We start from the raw sequence: 15,535 nt of genomic DNA on the forward strand, positions 1-15,535 counted from the left end.
TCCATGCGCAATAACTGAATTCTCAAGATGCAAAGGGTTATTCGGCGGATGACCATGTTGGATTTATAAGCCTGCCGGAATTCAAATTCGACCGTTCCCCCCTTTCTTGGCTCATTAATGTGATATTAGCAATAGATCCTTTCAAATCTAGTTATGACCCCATGTCTTAATTGTCCACCGTCTGCTCCTTATTGCCTTATATTGGACACCTTGTCATGAACAGTGTCACCAACGATCACTTTCCATCCCATCCACATGGCAGGTTAGTCCCTTATGCATGAATGCGATCTGTGTGTCACACTAATCTTACGTGCAATGTCCGGGTTGCGCAGCTCCCATACAAACTCTTTTATAGTCCCACGCTCTCTTTCAACTACTTGGAGCGCTGAGACTGTGCTTCCTACGGATAGTCAGGTGGTCGCACTACTGGTGCGAGGCTTCAAGTCACTGCCTGACCTGGTCCGTTGGCCTTCCTTAGTTACCCTTGAGCCAATCAGCGCCTCGCATTCTCCCTTATGTGGAGCGCTTCTTTGGTTGCTTTGCCTGATAAGGTGTGGTCGGAGCCATTGTAATATAGCCAACAGCTCCTGGTGACAATCTTCAAGCACGGTGGTGGGGTTTCCCATACATGACCCTGTCCTACTGTCGGCGTGTAATGCTTGCGAGATTTTGGTCTCCAGTTCTCTAATATCCTTGTCCATTAATATGCTTTTATGCTTCAGTCGTACCCGATCTTCTTCGAGTTCATGAAGCTCAATGTTCCCCCGCTAAATGGCTTCTTGAATCTACGTATGTTTGTTCTCGCGCAACTGCATAATCTCTTCGCCCTGGTCCTCATGTGTTGGTGCAATTATGGGAGTGATTGTGTGAGGATTCTTTCCCAAAACTACGGCCTTGACTCTGCTCGTCGTCTTCAGAATCATTTCCGCGCCCCGGTTCCCATACATGGCCCTATATGCCCATCAGACCACTGGTATGCGCAAGTCCCAATAAGTTCGTCCTATCTGGTAAACTCTATTCATGATTCCACATAGCTTTGTGAAGGCACCGACATGAAATTTCTGTGGCATGCGTTGCATTCCCTGATTTTCGATCCCTAGTCTAGGAGGTGCTTGCACAACACACGTCTGCACCCATTGACACAAGTGGGCGTGAAAACTGTTGCATTCTAGTTACCCAGCTCACATTCATCACTGGGGACTTCCAAATCGTAAGCTTATCTGTCTTCTACATTCGTGCTAGTTCCCCATAGTCTTCTGAGCTATATGCCCGCACCGTGCGGGTGTCGCGGGTAACACCCCTTCTAGCGCACTTCACTGCTGCTTTTCCAGTACTGCACTTTCAAATTTGTTTAAGGATTCATCCAATCTTGTTACCCCATCATATGGTAGCAGTTCCCTTACTTCAGTCGTCACACGCCGTAGCGATCTAATCATCATGTTGTAATTCAACATTGTCACTTCGTGCAATCGGTTCTGCTAGCGCTCTATTTCTTCATCTGAATCCGAAGTACAGGAACTATCGCGCTCCCATGAGATTCTCCCATCTACTGTCGGGTTCCCCCGATCCTAATCTTGCACCGTTATCTGGTAAATGAAATCCAATTCATCGTCGCTGTCATTGTTGCGCACCAGTTCAGTATAGCGTGCTCCTTTGGCTGGATCTAGTGGAATTACTACACATAGCGACTTTTTTTCGAATATCATCTTCCGCTTCTTCAGGTTGATGACTCCATTCATATCAGTGGCCTAGTCTATTCCTAGCAACGCGGGATAAGAATTGCTATCATCAACAATCTCTATTATTTCAAAGTCCATTTGTGTGCTCACACCTTTGATATCCATTGTTACCCCTTGCAATCTCCCCATGGGAAAGATCTTTTGTTGGTTCACCATCTGTAATTGAATAGGGGACCATTGTAACATGGGCCTACCCATACGTTCCCACATCTGCTTTGGTAACACATTCACATCCGAACCTAGGTCCAGGATTACCTGATCCATTTCATATTCGCCAATCTGTGCCGTCAATCTCATTTCCCTTCTGGTGCTCAATGCATGCTTTCCCAGTTTCCGGACTACACGCGATTCACCTGACCCTGTGCACCTAGTGATCATATCTTATAGTACTTATTTTAGCGCAACAGCTTCATGCATGTCTCTAAAAAGGTAGTAAGCATAGAAGGATCCATTCCCGGCTCTGGTTGATCCTTACTACCTGAAGTAGAGGCCTCTGTGAAGCTCTTATTAGCTTCCATAAACATCTCCCTTGCACGTTCCAAGTCAAACTCAGGTTCCTTTGTAGGAGCCTTCTGAACCCATGTATCTCCCTTAGGCTACTTCCCCTTATATTCCCCTTTGGTTGCACTGCTTCTGAGCATCATGTTCATGTTAGGGTCTTCTTTGTGCAGTTCATACCTCTTCATTTGGATATTCTGAGTTGGAGTAGGTTGTAGTACCCTTACTCGCACATCTATGCGATCAACGTAGGACAATCTACCATTTCATGATCAAACTACTCACAGTACGAACAAGATATTCTCGTTGGGTTGGTACAATCGCGAGTGTAGTGCCTTGGTCCTCCGCAATTATAACAGATTAACTATCCACGACCCCTTCTTGGTCCCATTCCTCCACATCCTCGGCCTCGGCCTTGAAATCCAACACGCGCCATCCCCGCGGCTGGGTCGAGGTCTCACGTTTATGTCTGCATTCTATATGCTAAGGTCCATTCCATCATTAACTTGTAGCTATGACAAGTACGCTCGTTGTGGCCCACCAATCTACAAAAATTGCAAAACAACTGTTGGGGAGTCTGTGTATATTTCTGCAACAAATGATAGTTTGCCGTCGTGTGCTTTCCTCCCACCTGACAAATTGCACACCAAAGCGCAGGTGCCACACTTGGCCCTGCCTATGCCTCTAGTCTCAATAGCATTGGTCCTCCTCCTGCCAAATGGTTCGCGAATACTGGATAGTGATCCTTATCATGGCCCTGGCCTTTACATTTTATGAACCACACTTCTTTGCATGCTTTTGGCTGGGGTGCCCTATCTTGCTTCAAACTCTGTATCTCCAAGCATAAGTTCTATAGCTGTGCATGGATTTGTTGGACTCCCAACCCCAGATCCTGTATCAATGCTTCATGCAACCTCATCGCCATTTCCAACGCTCTTTCCTGGGTTGAAAGCTTCTGCTGTGACAACGTCGTCCTTAGGTGTTGTGTCAAATACGCCACAAACCACGAGCGGTGTTGCGCATCCGTCAGTGTCATATTGACCTCGTGGATCATACTTTTCAGCCTTTGATCTAGATCCCAGGGGGTTTCACCTGGAATCATCAGGATCTCTTTAAATCTGATGATTGACTGTGTCTCTGATTTCGGTCGGCTAAATTCTTTGTTCAACGCATTCTGTATCTCTGCTATTCCTGCATTTGGGTGATCATTCGAGTGCTTGATATACCATGTCAACGCGCGATCCTGTAGCGCACTTACCAAGGTGGCCTTCTTAATGTTGTCATCCGTGACCCCATGTGCTTCCCACACTTCTCTTACCATGAACCAGAACTGATCCGGATCCTCATTCCCTACTCCTCTGAATACGGGTAGCTTGATCATGCTCGCCATGCTGAACTGCGAGTTTGGTGGAGGTGGGGTGGTTGAAGATGGAGGTGAAGTAGGTGAAGTGGGTGATGGCATAAGTGGAGGTGATAACTATGGAATTTGTTACCTTATCAAACTGACTGCACTTCTCGAAGAAACTCGAGCGCGCTCTTCCTTGCTCTCTCGCGAAAGTGAAATTAAAGGACTGTTCCCTAACCCTTCGATCCATTTGTAGATATTTCCACTCCACATAGTTCCACTCATTAATTTATTCGCATAACTTGATTTTCACATAACAGCATCTTAATCCAAGTATTCAGGGATTTGATGTACCTACCTCATGGTCCCTTAAGAAAATGTCGTTCTGCTTCGCTATAGCTCATGGTCGTATCTATCGTGAACTCAGTGATAAATCCTCCTATTATCCGGTCGAGCCAGTGGTCCACAGCTTGCGCGATCTTATCTTCTGATGCCTCTATTCTGCGCACTAGCTCCAGAGTCCACACTAGCAGTTGATTGAGCTTATACCTTACCTGGTTGTTAGCTAACCTTGCGGTCCACTCATATAGTTTAGAAGACAAGGACACGAAGAAAATCTCGTGGATTTCCATATATACGTAGCGATCCAACCACCTCTTCTCGGATATCTGCGGAGTTCTGTTTTCTTGTACCACGAACTCGTGAAGCTTTTGATCCAACCACTCTTCGATTTCCTTCTTTGTGGGGTTCTAGTGTTCTGACATCAGACATCCCTTAGGCAGATCGCGGTCCCAACAACAAAACCATTTATTAGCTTATTGGGGCTTGACCCAGGTTCAGAAATGATTTAGCCAAACAAATCTCGCACTACCAGCCCTTTTGGCAATAGTTTGCAGAGCGTGGACTAAGGTCTCATTCGAGCTAGTGGGGGGGGGGGGGGGGGTGTTGGAACCAGGTTTCCGCACCCTAGGGATGTCTTGATGAGGTCTAGGAAGTTCGCAAACCTATCTCACACTCTTGTATGGTTCCATGTAGTTTTCTGACCTTCACGTATCTCTTGTACTGAGCGTGAAGAGGCATTGTCTAGATCCCTTACCCTTAGTATGTTATTATTATAGATCTGACTTAATTTAATAGTATTTATCAATCATTCAATATTCATAACAATTGTGTGCAACCATAAATGATAAAGAGATGCATAAAACCATAATAGAAGTATAAACACATAGATCTACGAGCAGGCACAATATTTCAGAATCACTTATCTTTCATTAATCTTCTTCTCTATTACAATCCCAACTCTACCTACACACTCAACTACAGGGGTCCATGCAAACAGCTGCAAACTCTACCAGGCCTCTGCACACATAGCGGTAGAGCCTACTCTTACTACTACCAACCACGACTCGAACTTATAGACTCAGAGCGAATATCGCATTCACAAACCCATTACATTTAAGATCAGAACAAAAGCTACCCTCTACCCTTAGAGCCTCACTTTATTTATACATTCCCATGGTCCACGGACCATGGGTAGGCCGACATATTCGATATTAAATTACAATATTTTAGGGTAGACTACCCTAGACTCGCGCGCTCTGTGCCCGCATTTTGCGGGGTCTTACATTACATTGACCCAAAACTTGCCTTTAAGCCCCAAAAACCCACTATTGGGGGATCCCCTACCTAACAATGATAAACACACAACTGTCAATGCATAAGTAAACATAACAGATACCATTTATCTTGCCTTGTTGTGCGCAACACGTTGCCACATTGTACACCTGCATATATCATTCCTCAAGGAATTCCAATTCTCTTGACAAATCCAACTATAACTAGAATCTAGCTAACATATATGTTAAATACTTGTTTAGGAATATAACATATATCCACATAATATGAGACAAAATCTAGGATAAGAAGACTTCTTGTATTCATGCAAATCACTCATTCATTTGGAATTATGGTTCCAAACATAGCCAAAGGAATTATCACATGATTCGTTTCTTTTACCTTTACCCTGTTTCAATTGAGTCTTAATATGTATTGTCACATCACCCAACATATAGTTATATAATAAAATCAACTATTACCTTGTCATGCTAATACCCAACATGTTTCCCTACAACTATTTACACATGTCAACCATATGTTCCAAGGATCAAAACATCATGTCTATTAATTAAAATCAACCTTTTCCAGGACTAACATCCATGTCATAATCAACTAATAGTCAAAATCATAATACTACAACTAGCACACACTTACACTCAAGTACATATCAGTTGTCTCAACACATAATGCATTAGTAAAACCATCTTAAAACAAGACCATTCATTTGTGCAATCTTTCATACACATACTCATATCATGTAATTAATCAAACATTCAAACAACTTGCAAACATACCATGTTAAATAAATCAACTAGATGACATAATCAAACACTCAACCATCAAATAGATGACATAATCAAACTCATACCTTAATGTATCTTAGGGGAGGCTATCTTGTCTGCACAATTAATCTAGTTTAGCATGATATAACTTCACAACACATCAACTCAATATAATTAGGGCCATGACATACATAACAGTAACTAGCTAACATATTCACATCATAAACTCATAAACAATTGTCATTCATCCCTACCAATCGCATATTCACATTCAATTTGGACTAGTATAACACAATATCACAAATAGGTCGACTCATACTTGAATGTCATAACCCTAACAATATGCATAGGCCAATCCAAATTATCATGATACATATAACATCAAGATCTTAAATGCAATGACCATAATAACATGTGTACAACTGTAATGCATATAACAACAAGTTACTACCAATCACGACTATCTGACCCATATGCATATGAACAAACTAATTAACTAGAATATATCATGTATGTAACCATAATAATAGAATTAAAATGATATAAGTAACCCTGATTCTTATAGCAACCATTAACCACATACCTGCATGCCAAATATACAAACCTATATGATGATTAACTCTTACCCCAAAGTCTAATGCCACAACTTCACTTTGATGATATGAATCCCTTGTTCTATCTCAGCCACCACATCAACATCATAACATACCAAAAAAATCATGATGACCTAAAATTCCTACAATGATCTCATGCACATCAATTATAACCATGAAAATGTATGCACATCAACATATAGACTCTCACATGCATAACAAATTCATATAAAGTCGACAAGCATTCATGACCAATGCATCCCAATAACAACATCATCAACTTTCAACTGAAAACACAACTGCAAAAATGACCACTACCATGCATACATAATAAGCACATATACAACCTACATGCATGGATGACAAACAAATTCTTCCCATCTAGTCTGATTTTTGAACCATGTTCTGATACCACTCTGTAACGCCCTCCTCCAAAATTTACCCAAGCTAACCGGTCCACCGGGGTAAACATGTGATGAAGAGTTACTCTGATATGATTTAACTCCCTAAGTGCAGTTAAGGAAGTGGAACCAATGAACCAACACTTTATAGACCTTCATCAAGTGCTACAGGACTCCTAGGAGCTAATCCACCACTCTAGGTACCCAACCCTTGACTTAACCTAGCCTTTCAATGAATTAAACCCCCATTCACTCCCATGACAAGACATCCATGTGACTGAAACCCTCTAATCACTCCCATAATTCCTGCAAGGGAGAGACTGTAGCCTTTTTCAGCCAAATTTGTGCCAGAGACTGTGAGATTTAAGCCACTTTTTCAGGGCTAGTATCCATACCACTGCCTGGAACTTGATGAGACTTTCCAAGACAATAAATGACACCAAGAGAAATCCTCTAACACAAAACTTGATCAAATACTTAACCTAACCAAGACTAACCATGAGAGATATTTCATTGAACACGTCATGAACATGTAATCTATAGGTCATAATAACATATATGACCATAGGGGTCTCATACTTATTGTTGGGCCTTACTTACTAATGTAAATCGGGCTTCAATTTATCTGTCAAGCCGAGTAGGTACACTTAGAGGCGCTATCTAATATATATAGTTCTAGAAGGATTTAGTTTCTAAATGATAGCTTAATGTGGAAAAATCAACAATGCTCTTTTACAAGAGGTTTCTCTTTGTCTACTTAACACTTAAGCATTCACTTAAATGAAACAAATCTAATTGCCTATATGGAAAACAGTCATAATTATTTATCACACAAAACAGTGAATGAAATATGTAGCTTTGGAGATCAACAATTGTGGAACATCTTACAAGGTTCAGTCAACAAACTACCAATTGGGCTCTGCAACTACAAATCATAACCAATGAACAACGAACTATAGATCAAGCCATGAGATAAAAACTATGAAATAGCAAGCACAATTGTCAATTTCGAGATGAATATCAATTGAGGTTTTCTTACAAAACTTTTTCACAACATATGTGGATCTCTTCAATTAACAATTTCCATTTTTGTAAACTTGCAGCATATGAATTGAATGACAATTCTAAGTATCAGATATATCTATGCAATTGTAAAAGAAAATTCAAGGAAAAGTGTACCAGCTCTGTAGTGGGGGGCCTCCACACTTTGCAAGCACACCTTAGACTAATTCAAATAAAGACAACTACTGGATCTGAAACATAAATATGGACTCCAACACAGTATCTATGTATTCAAGTCTAGAAATAAAAAATACATAAACTGCGTTCCAAAGTTTTCATGTATCAATAACTACTAAACTACATAATTCTCCTTTTTAGTTATTTATCCTAAATCTTCACAACAAGAGGAAGCTATTCGTGCTCCTCATAATCCTAATGAAAGCCTAACAATTACATCAAAGGAGGTCGAATTAGTTTAGATCCTCAATTTGAGCAAAATCCCAAAAATAGCAAAGTTTGTTCACAAAAGCTGGTATTTATGCTGAAATGGCTGGGTTTGACCAGCGTTGACCGACCACCTATAATATTCAAATCCAAGAGTGGATAGGTATTCCACCATCCTTGTACATTTAGGATAAAACCACAGGTCTTCGAATTTTCCAACCTGTCCTGCAACATGTCAAACCATGGAGCCATTATAGGAAGTTACAACAACTTGTAATTTTATGGAAATTTCCAATTTCAACACAAAAATTCCTAAGATTAATTCCAAAATAAAAATAATGGAAATAACATTATATCAATCAGTTTCTAAGGAATATGGAGGCAATTTAAAGGCTAAATAAAGGAAAATGATGAATAAAAAAGGGTTTTTACATAAAATAATCAGTCATAAATTGGTCCCCCAAACACAAGACTTTGCATGTCTTCATGCAAATGAATTCTAACTTGTCAAACTCTTCCCTCTGCTTCTGCTTCTACCTCTACCTATGTTTCCTGGAGTAAGGCATCGATGTTCATCTAGGCCTTGTATTCAGTTTTCAAAATTTGGTATTTAGTTTTGATGGCCTTCTTTTGTTTGTATAATTTATAGGTCCTCTTACCAATCTGAACCTTATAGCCTTGGAGTTCCATGACCTTCTTCTTCAACTTATCATTTTCATCCCAAAATTTTTTACTTTGTGTTCTAAGGGTTTCATTTTCTTTCTTCACAACTCTTTCCATAATTTCAGACTCCATAAGTTGTCGCTGCAATATTTCAATTTTCGTTTCCAATTTCCTTCTCTTTTTGCCTGAAAATTTTTGTTCCTGTGGTTCTTCCTCTTTCACCTTTATTTCCAATTCCTGTATATAATCATACTGAGGCTATTGTAAGATGTCATCTTCTTCCAATGTTTTCCCTTTTTGTCCAAATTTAGTCTTCCTAGACTTCCTTTCATAGGTGGTAAAAATCTTATCCTTCTCAGCTTTCTCAGTTTCTTCCCTTACCATTTTTCTGGTTTTTACACTGCTACTAGATGGAGCAGAGGTATTAGGTATGTGCTCTGAAAATTCCTCTTCTACATCATCCACATCAACCAATAATTCTGGATCTTGTTTCTTTTCTTGTTCCTCTTCATCTGCTATAAATTCATTAGAAACTAGAAATCTTTTCCAAGATAGTCCTATCTTCTGCAATTCAAACTCAATTAAAATTTTCACCAAGCCAAAATGATATAAGCTCCTATCCATGTTACTTCTCTATTTTTGTATAGTTTTGGAAAACTTAGTTAAACTTTGCAGAAGAAAATAAGGTAAATTTATAACATAATCTCCCCTCAAATGCATCAGCAATTTAATATGATAAAGAAACACTATACTGCATCTGCCCTCACACGTTATGAATTTTTGAATCACATAGACTATTTCATCACAAGGATGACTAAGCCAACTCCTAGGAATTCCTATCTTCCAATCAACTGTTGATACTCTTGTTCTAGATACAAAATGTGTCCAGGATTTCTCCTTAAACTGCTTAGTTTTGAAATATTTCTCTCCCTCTGGACTTATGCCTATAGCTTGGGCAATTGTATCCTCTGAAACTCTAAAGGATAGGTTCCCTACCGTGGCTCTCTCTCTAGTGAAAGAAGAAGCAAATTCCCTAGTTGTTAACTCATTGTGGTCGTTAATTTTTTCTAGAAAAGTTTTGCTCTAAGGATGTCTACACAGTCTTTATACAGTTTAGAAATATCAATTTGTTCCGGTTCGGTTCTATTTGCCATGAGAATTATTTTACTTTTACCCTATTCTGTAAGAAAAATTGACCAATGTTTTTGATAGAAAAAGAAAAAAACTACTTGGTCCTACACTGACCTGAATGTCGTTCTTTTGCCTTAAATTTCTCGTCTCTGCTGGAGTGAAAACAACTGTTGTCCTCAAATGGAATCTCCTTCTTAATTCTCGGCTGGTCCTATGTAATTTTTCCCTTAAGACTCATATGTTGACATTTCCATTGTCAACATACTCGTAGCTCTCGTTATTACACTTCACACATACCCCAAGGAGGGTTTCTCAGGCGTTTGGGGTTCTAGAAACAGAGAAAATGCTTGTCTATGCATTCAGCTTTCTCTCCTTATTACAATTCATGCATGCCTCAAGGAGGATTTCTTAGGCGTTCAGGGTTTCTAAAAACAGAGAAATGCTTTTTGACGCATTTGGGCTTTATAAAACATTAATGAAAACAACGTTCAACACTAATGAACCTTTCCTATAGCATTCAATAGTAATGAAACTCTCCTACAACACAATACTCAATAATGATAAGCACGATGGTTATGTGGAACAATCACATTCAAAATGATGAGCTTCGGCATAATGGCATGGTATGAACCCTAGCTGAGATCGTGAATAACTATGGAATCCCTGTTATAATGATACTTTGTCATAATATCCCTATTATGAAATTATCCGTTGATCCTTGTTATGATGACACTTTGTCATATCATCCCTTAATACTCTTTCCAATCAAAACGTTTCATCGTAACATTGTTGGGTTGTGTTATATTCTTTCCACGACTAACCTACGTAGTGAACCGGGGGGTTAGAGGGGGGTCGGAGACCCCCTTCGTTGTGCTGATTGTGCAGCGGGGGGGGTCACAGGGGGGGCGACAGCCCCCCCCCCTGTCTGGGGGGTTTGAGGGGGGCGGGTAGCCGCCCTCTACAGGGTCTTGGGCAACACCCCGAGAAAATTTTTTTTGGACCCTATATTAGGTTGGGCGAACCTACCTATGGTTTTTGGTCCATGGTTTTGGACGCAATGGTTTTTGGTCCATGGTATTAGATGCTTCAGCATGTATAAATATATATTGTAGCATTGAAAGGAATATAATGAAAAATCAAGCTGGTAGTCCCGATTTTGGGATCCAGGGGAAAACCTTTGTGTATATGTGTTTTATGTGTTATGCTCTCGCATTGTTTATTTTATGTGTTTTAGAATTCATATGCAAGTAATTTATGTATGGGGTTAAAACCTACATTTGGTATTGGAGCTGTTTTGGCTTCAAGGGGACGTCTTTGCTGCTGAGAGGTTTCGTTTGGGCCTAAGGTAGACCTTGTTCAGTGGGAGATCTGCGAGATCGATTCTAGTGGTAAAAGAGGATGGCAAGTAGTGAAAAGATAGAGATCGAGAAATTTAATGGTCAGAGTTTTGAGTTGTGGAAACTCAAGATGGAGGATCTGTTGGTGGATAAAGATCAGTGGATCGCGGTAGATCCGGGTACTAAACCAACGGGAGTGTCTAATGAAGAATGGAAGAAGTTGGATCAGAAGGCAAAGGCACAATACGATTGTGTGTCTCAGATTCGGTATTACTGAATGTATCAAGGGAAGCTACGGCAAAGGCCTTGTGGGAAAAGTTAGGGTCTTTGTACCAATCTAAGTCTCTGGTGAATAAACTGTTCCGACGGAAACGCTGTATAACCTGAGGATGAAAGATGGAGACTCAGTGACAGAGCATCTAAATGCATTTAATACTGTGGTAATTCAGTTAGCATCTGTTGATATTAAAATTTTAGATGAAGATAAGTGCATCAGCTTGTTGTGTTCTCTAAAAGATTCGTGGGATAGTCTAGTTATTGCAATAGGTAGCAATGCAACTGCTTTGTTTTTTGATGAAATAGTCTCATCCTTACTGACGGAGGAGATGAGACGGAAAAATATGGAGAGCTAGAATGGTGATGCCTTGTCTATACAAGGACAGTCCCAGAACAGATACAAAAAAAATTCATCGAGTGGGAGATCTAAATCTCCAGGAAAACCTGTAAAGGTGGTGTGCTAGAAATGCAGAAAGGAAGGGCACTACAAAAGGGACTGTAAATCTAAAGCTCCTGATAAGGGAAAGGGATATGATGATGCTCCTTCTGCACCTCAGATGAAGGTGGGGATGTGTACTTGGCTTCTTCAAGTACACATGTAGATCATGAGGCATGGCTGATTGACTCAGGTGCATCCTTTCACTTCACTCCCCATAGAGAGTGGTTCTGCGAGTATGATAAATATGATGGTGGTGATGTCTTCTTAGGGGATGATAGCAAGGCTAGAATCATTGGTCATGGAAAAGTAAAGTTGAAGTTGCAAGGTGGAAGGGCTAAAACACTTCCGGGTGTTCTGCATATTCCTGCATTAGCCAGAAATCTGATTTCTATAAGCAAGTTGGATGATGCAGGTGTAAAAACAGTGTTCGAGAAGGATACCTGCAAGATGGTTTGAGGAGCACTGGTATTGATGCGGGGAGTTTAGACTAGAACTCTGTACAAGCTGCAAGGTAGCACTATTGTTGATGGGTGCAACAGTTCTATGGTTCCTGAAAATGGAGCAGAAAATCTAGTGGTCTCTAAAGAGAAGACCATGCTGTGGCATCAAAGGCTTGGACATATTGGAGAGAAGGGCCTTTGAATACTTCATGGTAAAGATATGGTAGAAGGTATGAGTAATAGCTCTCTAGATTTTGATTTCTATGAAAATTGTGTATATGGGAAGCAGAATCGGTTGAGTTTCCCCTCTGGTGGTAAGAGGGCGAAACAGATATTAGAGCTTGTGCACAGTGATGTGTTTGGACCTATGAAGGTTCCATCACTAGGTAATTCTGTGTAGTATGTATCATCTATATATGACTTCTCAAGGAATACATGGATATATTTCACTAAGAAGAAATCTGAAGTCTTTGACAGATTTAAAGAATTTAAGGCTCTGGTGGAAAACTAGATAGAGAAGAAGATAAAGGTGCTGAGGACAGATAGCGGTGGAGAGTTTTGCAGTAAGGAATTTGAAGAATTCTGTAAGAAGTGTGGTATAGCACTGTAGAAGACTACTCCATATACACCTCAGCAAAATGGAATTGCAAAAAGAATGAACAAGACGTTGATGGAAAGGGCAAGAAGCATGCTTAGTGGTGCTGGGTTAGGACAAGAATTTTGGGCAGAGGCAGTGGAGACAACATGTTATCTGGTCAACAGATCACCTTCATCAGCATTGGAGGATAAAACTCCACAAGAGGTATGGACTGGTAAGAAACCCTCTCTTTCACATTTGAGGGTATTCGGATGTGATGCATATGTACATGTTCCAAAGGAGAAACGAACCAAGTTGGATAGTAAATCTAAAAAGTGCATCTTTATTGGGTATAAGGATAGTTTAAAGGGTTATAAGCTTTGGAACCCAGCAACAAGGAATGTTGTGTACAACATAGATGTGGTGTTCAGAGAGGTGAAAGATGTTATTAAACATGAAGTCCAACCAAAGGAACCTGAGAAGATAGAGTTTGAGCTAAAGGAGGAAGAATCAGACTCTACAACATAGGAGGAATCAAAAGATGAAGAGCCACAAACTTCGAGTGTGAGAAGATCAATTCGAGAAAGAAGGAAACCAGAAAGGTATAGTCCATCTGCTTTCTATTCAAATTTTGCTTTATCTATTTTTGATGATGATCCCAGAACTGTGAAGGAAGCAGTAGATTCAGAGGATGGAAAACTCTGGAAAGAGGCCATGGTTGATGAAATGGCATCTTTGCACAAAAATGAGGCTTGGGATCTGGTGGAGTTGATGGATGGAAGGAAACCCATTGGCAGCAAATGGGTGCTCAAGAAGAAGACAAATGCAGAAGGAAAGGTGGAGAAATACAAAGTTCGGTTGGTAGCAAAAGGTTATTCCTAGGTGCTAGGAATTGATTTTGGTGATATTTTTTCTCCTGTTGCCAAGGTAACTTCTATTAGATTACTTTTATTTGTTGTTGCTGCTTTTGAGGTAGAACAGATGGATGTGAAGACAAAATTTCTTCATGGGGATCTGGAAGAGTAGATCTACATGAAGCAACCTGAAGGCTTTGTAGTGAAGGGTAAGAAAGAACTAGTATGCAAGTTAAAGAAGTCTCTGTATGGGTTAAAACAATCACCAAGGATGTGGTATCAAAAATTTGATCCATTTATAAAGGAATTTGGCTTCACCAGAAGAAAAGCAGATATGTGTGTATTTTAAATTAACTGGTGTCCGTGTTATTTATTTGATCTTGTATGTGGATGATATGTTGCTGGTTGGAAATGACAAAGAAATTATCCAGGATTTGAAGACCCAATTGTCCTCGAAATTCGACATGAAAGATCTTGGTGTTGCAAACTATATTTTGGGCATGGAAATTAAAAGAGATCGGGCAAAGAGGAAGCTCTGGTTAAACCAGAGGAAGTATGTCGAGACAATATTGCGAGGTTTAATATATAGGATAGTAAACCGGTGAAGGTTCCTATTCCTGTAGATGTAAAGTTATCTGCTGAATAGTGTCCCAAGAAACAAGAATAGGAAGAGGATATGTCCCGTGTTCCATATGCAAGTGTAGTCGGTAGCCTGATGTATGCAATGATCTGTACAAGACTAGACATTGCACATGTAGTGGGAGTATTGAGCAGGTTTATGTCAAAACCAGGGAAGGAGCATTGGACAATAGTGAAGCGGGTTTTCAGGTATTTGCATGGTATTAGAGATTATGGTTTGTGCTACCAAGGAAGACCAGGATTGGACAAAGTTTTGGATATCCATGGCTTTTTTGATGTAGACTGGGTTGGATATTTGGATCAAAGAAGATCTACAAGTGGGTATGTGTTTAACCTATTTAGAGGTGTAGTCAGTTGGATGAGTAAGAAACAATCTATAGTGGCACTATCAACTAGAGAGGCAAAATACATGGTAGCCACTCATGCAAGCAAGGAAGTAGTTTGGTTGCAACGATTGTGTTCAAGTATGGGGTTAGTACAGGGAGTTATAAGGATAGACTGTGATAGCCAAAGCACAATTTTCTTGGCAAAGAACCCTGCTTATCATTCAAAGACAAAACACATTGATGTTCAGTATCACTTTGTGAGGGATATGATAGAAGACAAAAAGGTGTTGCTGGTAAAGGTGGACACTTTGAAGAATACTGCAGATGCATTGACAAAATTTGTGAGCTCTCAGAAGTTCTCCTGGTGTAGAGAAACAATGGGCATTTCAGGGTTGGAAAAATGACTAAGCTCTCATGTAGCCCCCTGTGGAA

The 15,535-nt window shown here is 40.2% G+C and overlaps 1 protein-coding gene across 1 annotated transcript in view; it reads left to right on the plus strand.

Annotated features, from left to right (window-relative positions):
- The first annotated feature begins 746 nt into the window (after window positions 1-746).
- The window catches only part of LOC149150222 (putative methyltransferase At1g29790), a 70,114-nt gene continuing 55,325 nt past the window's right edge, over window positions 747-15,535 (plus strand). The window contains exon 1 of the mRNA XM_089442738.1: window positions 747-993. Within this exon, the coding sequence (XP_089298864.1) occupies window positions 747-993 (247 nt within the window). The remainder of the gene's footprint in view (window positions 994-15,535) is intronic.

This window comes from Pinus tabuliformis, chromosome 9, assembly GCF_031772625.1.
Source record: "Pinus tabuliformis cultivar Carrire ecotype Pingquan chromosome 9, CPIR1, whole genome shotgun sequence".
NCBI lineage: Eukaryota > Viridiplantae > Streptophyta > Pinopsida > Pinales > Pinaceae > Pinus > Pinus tabuliformis.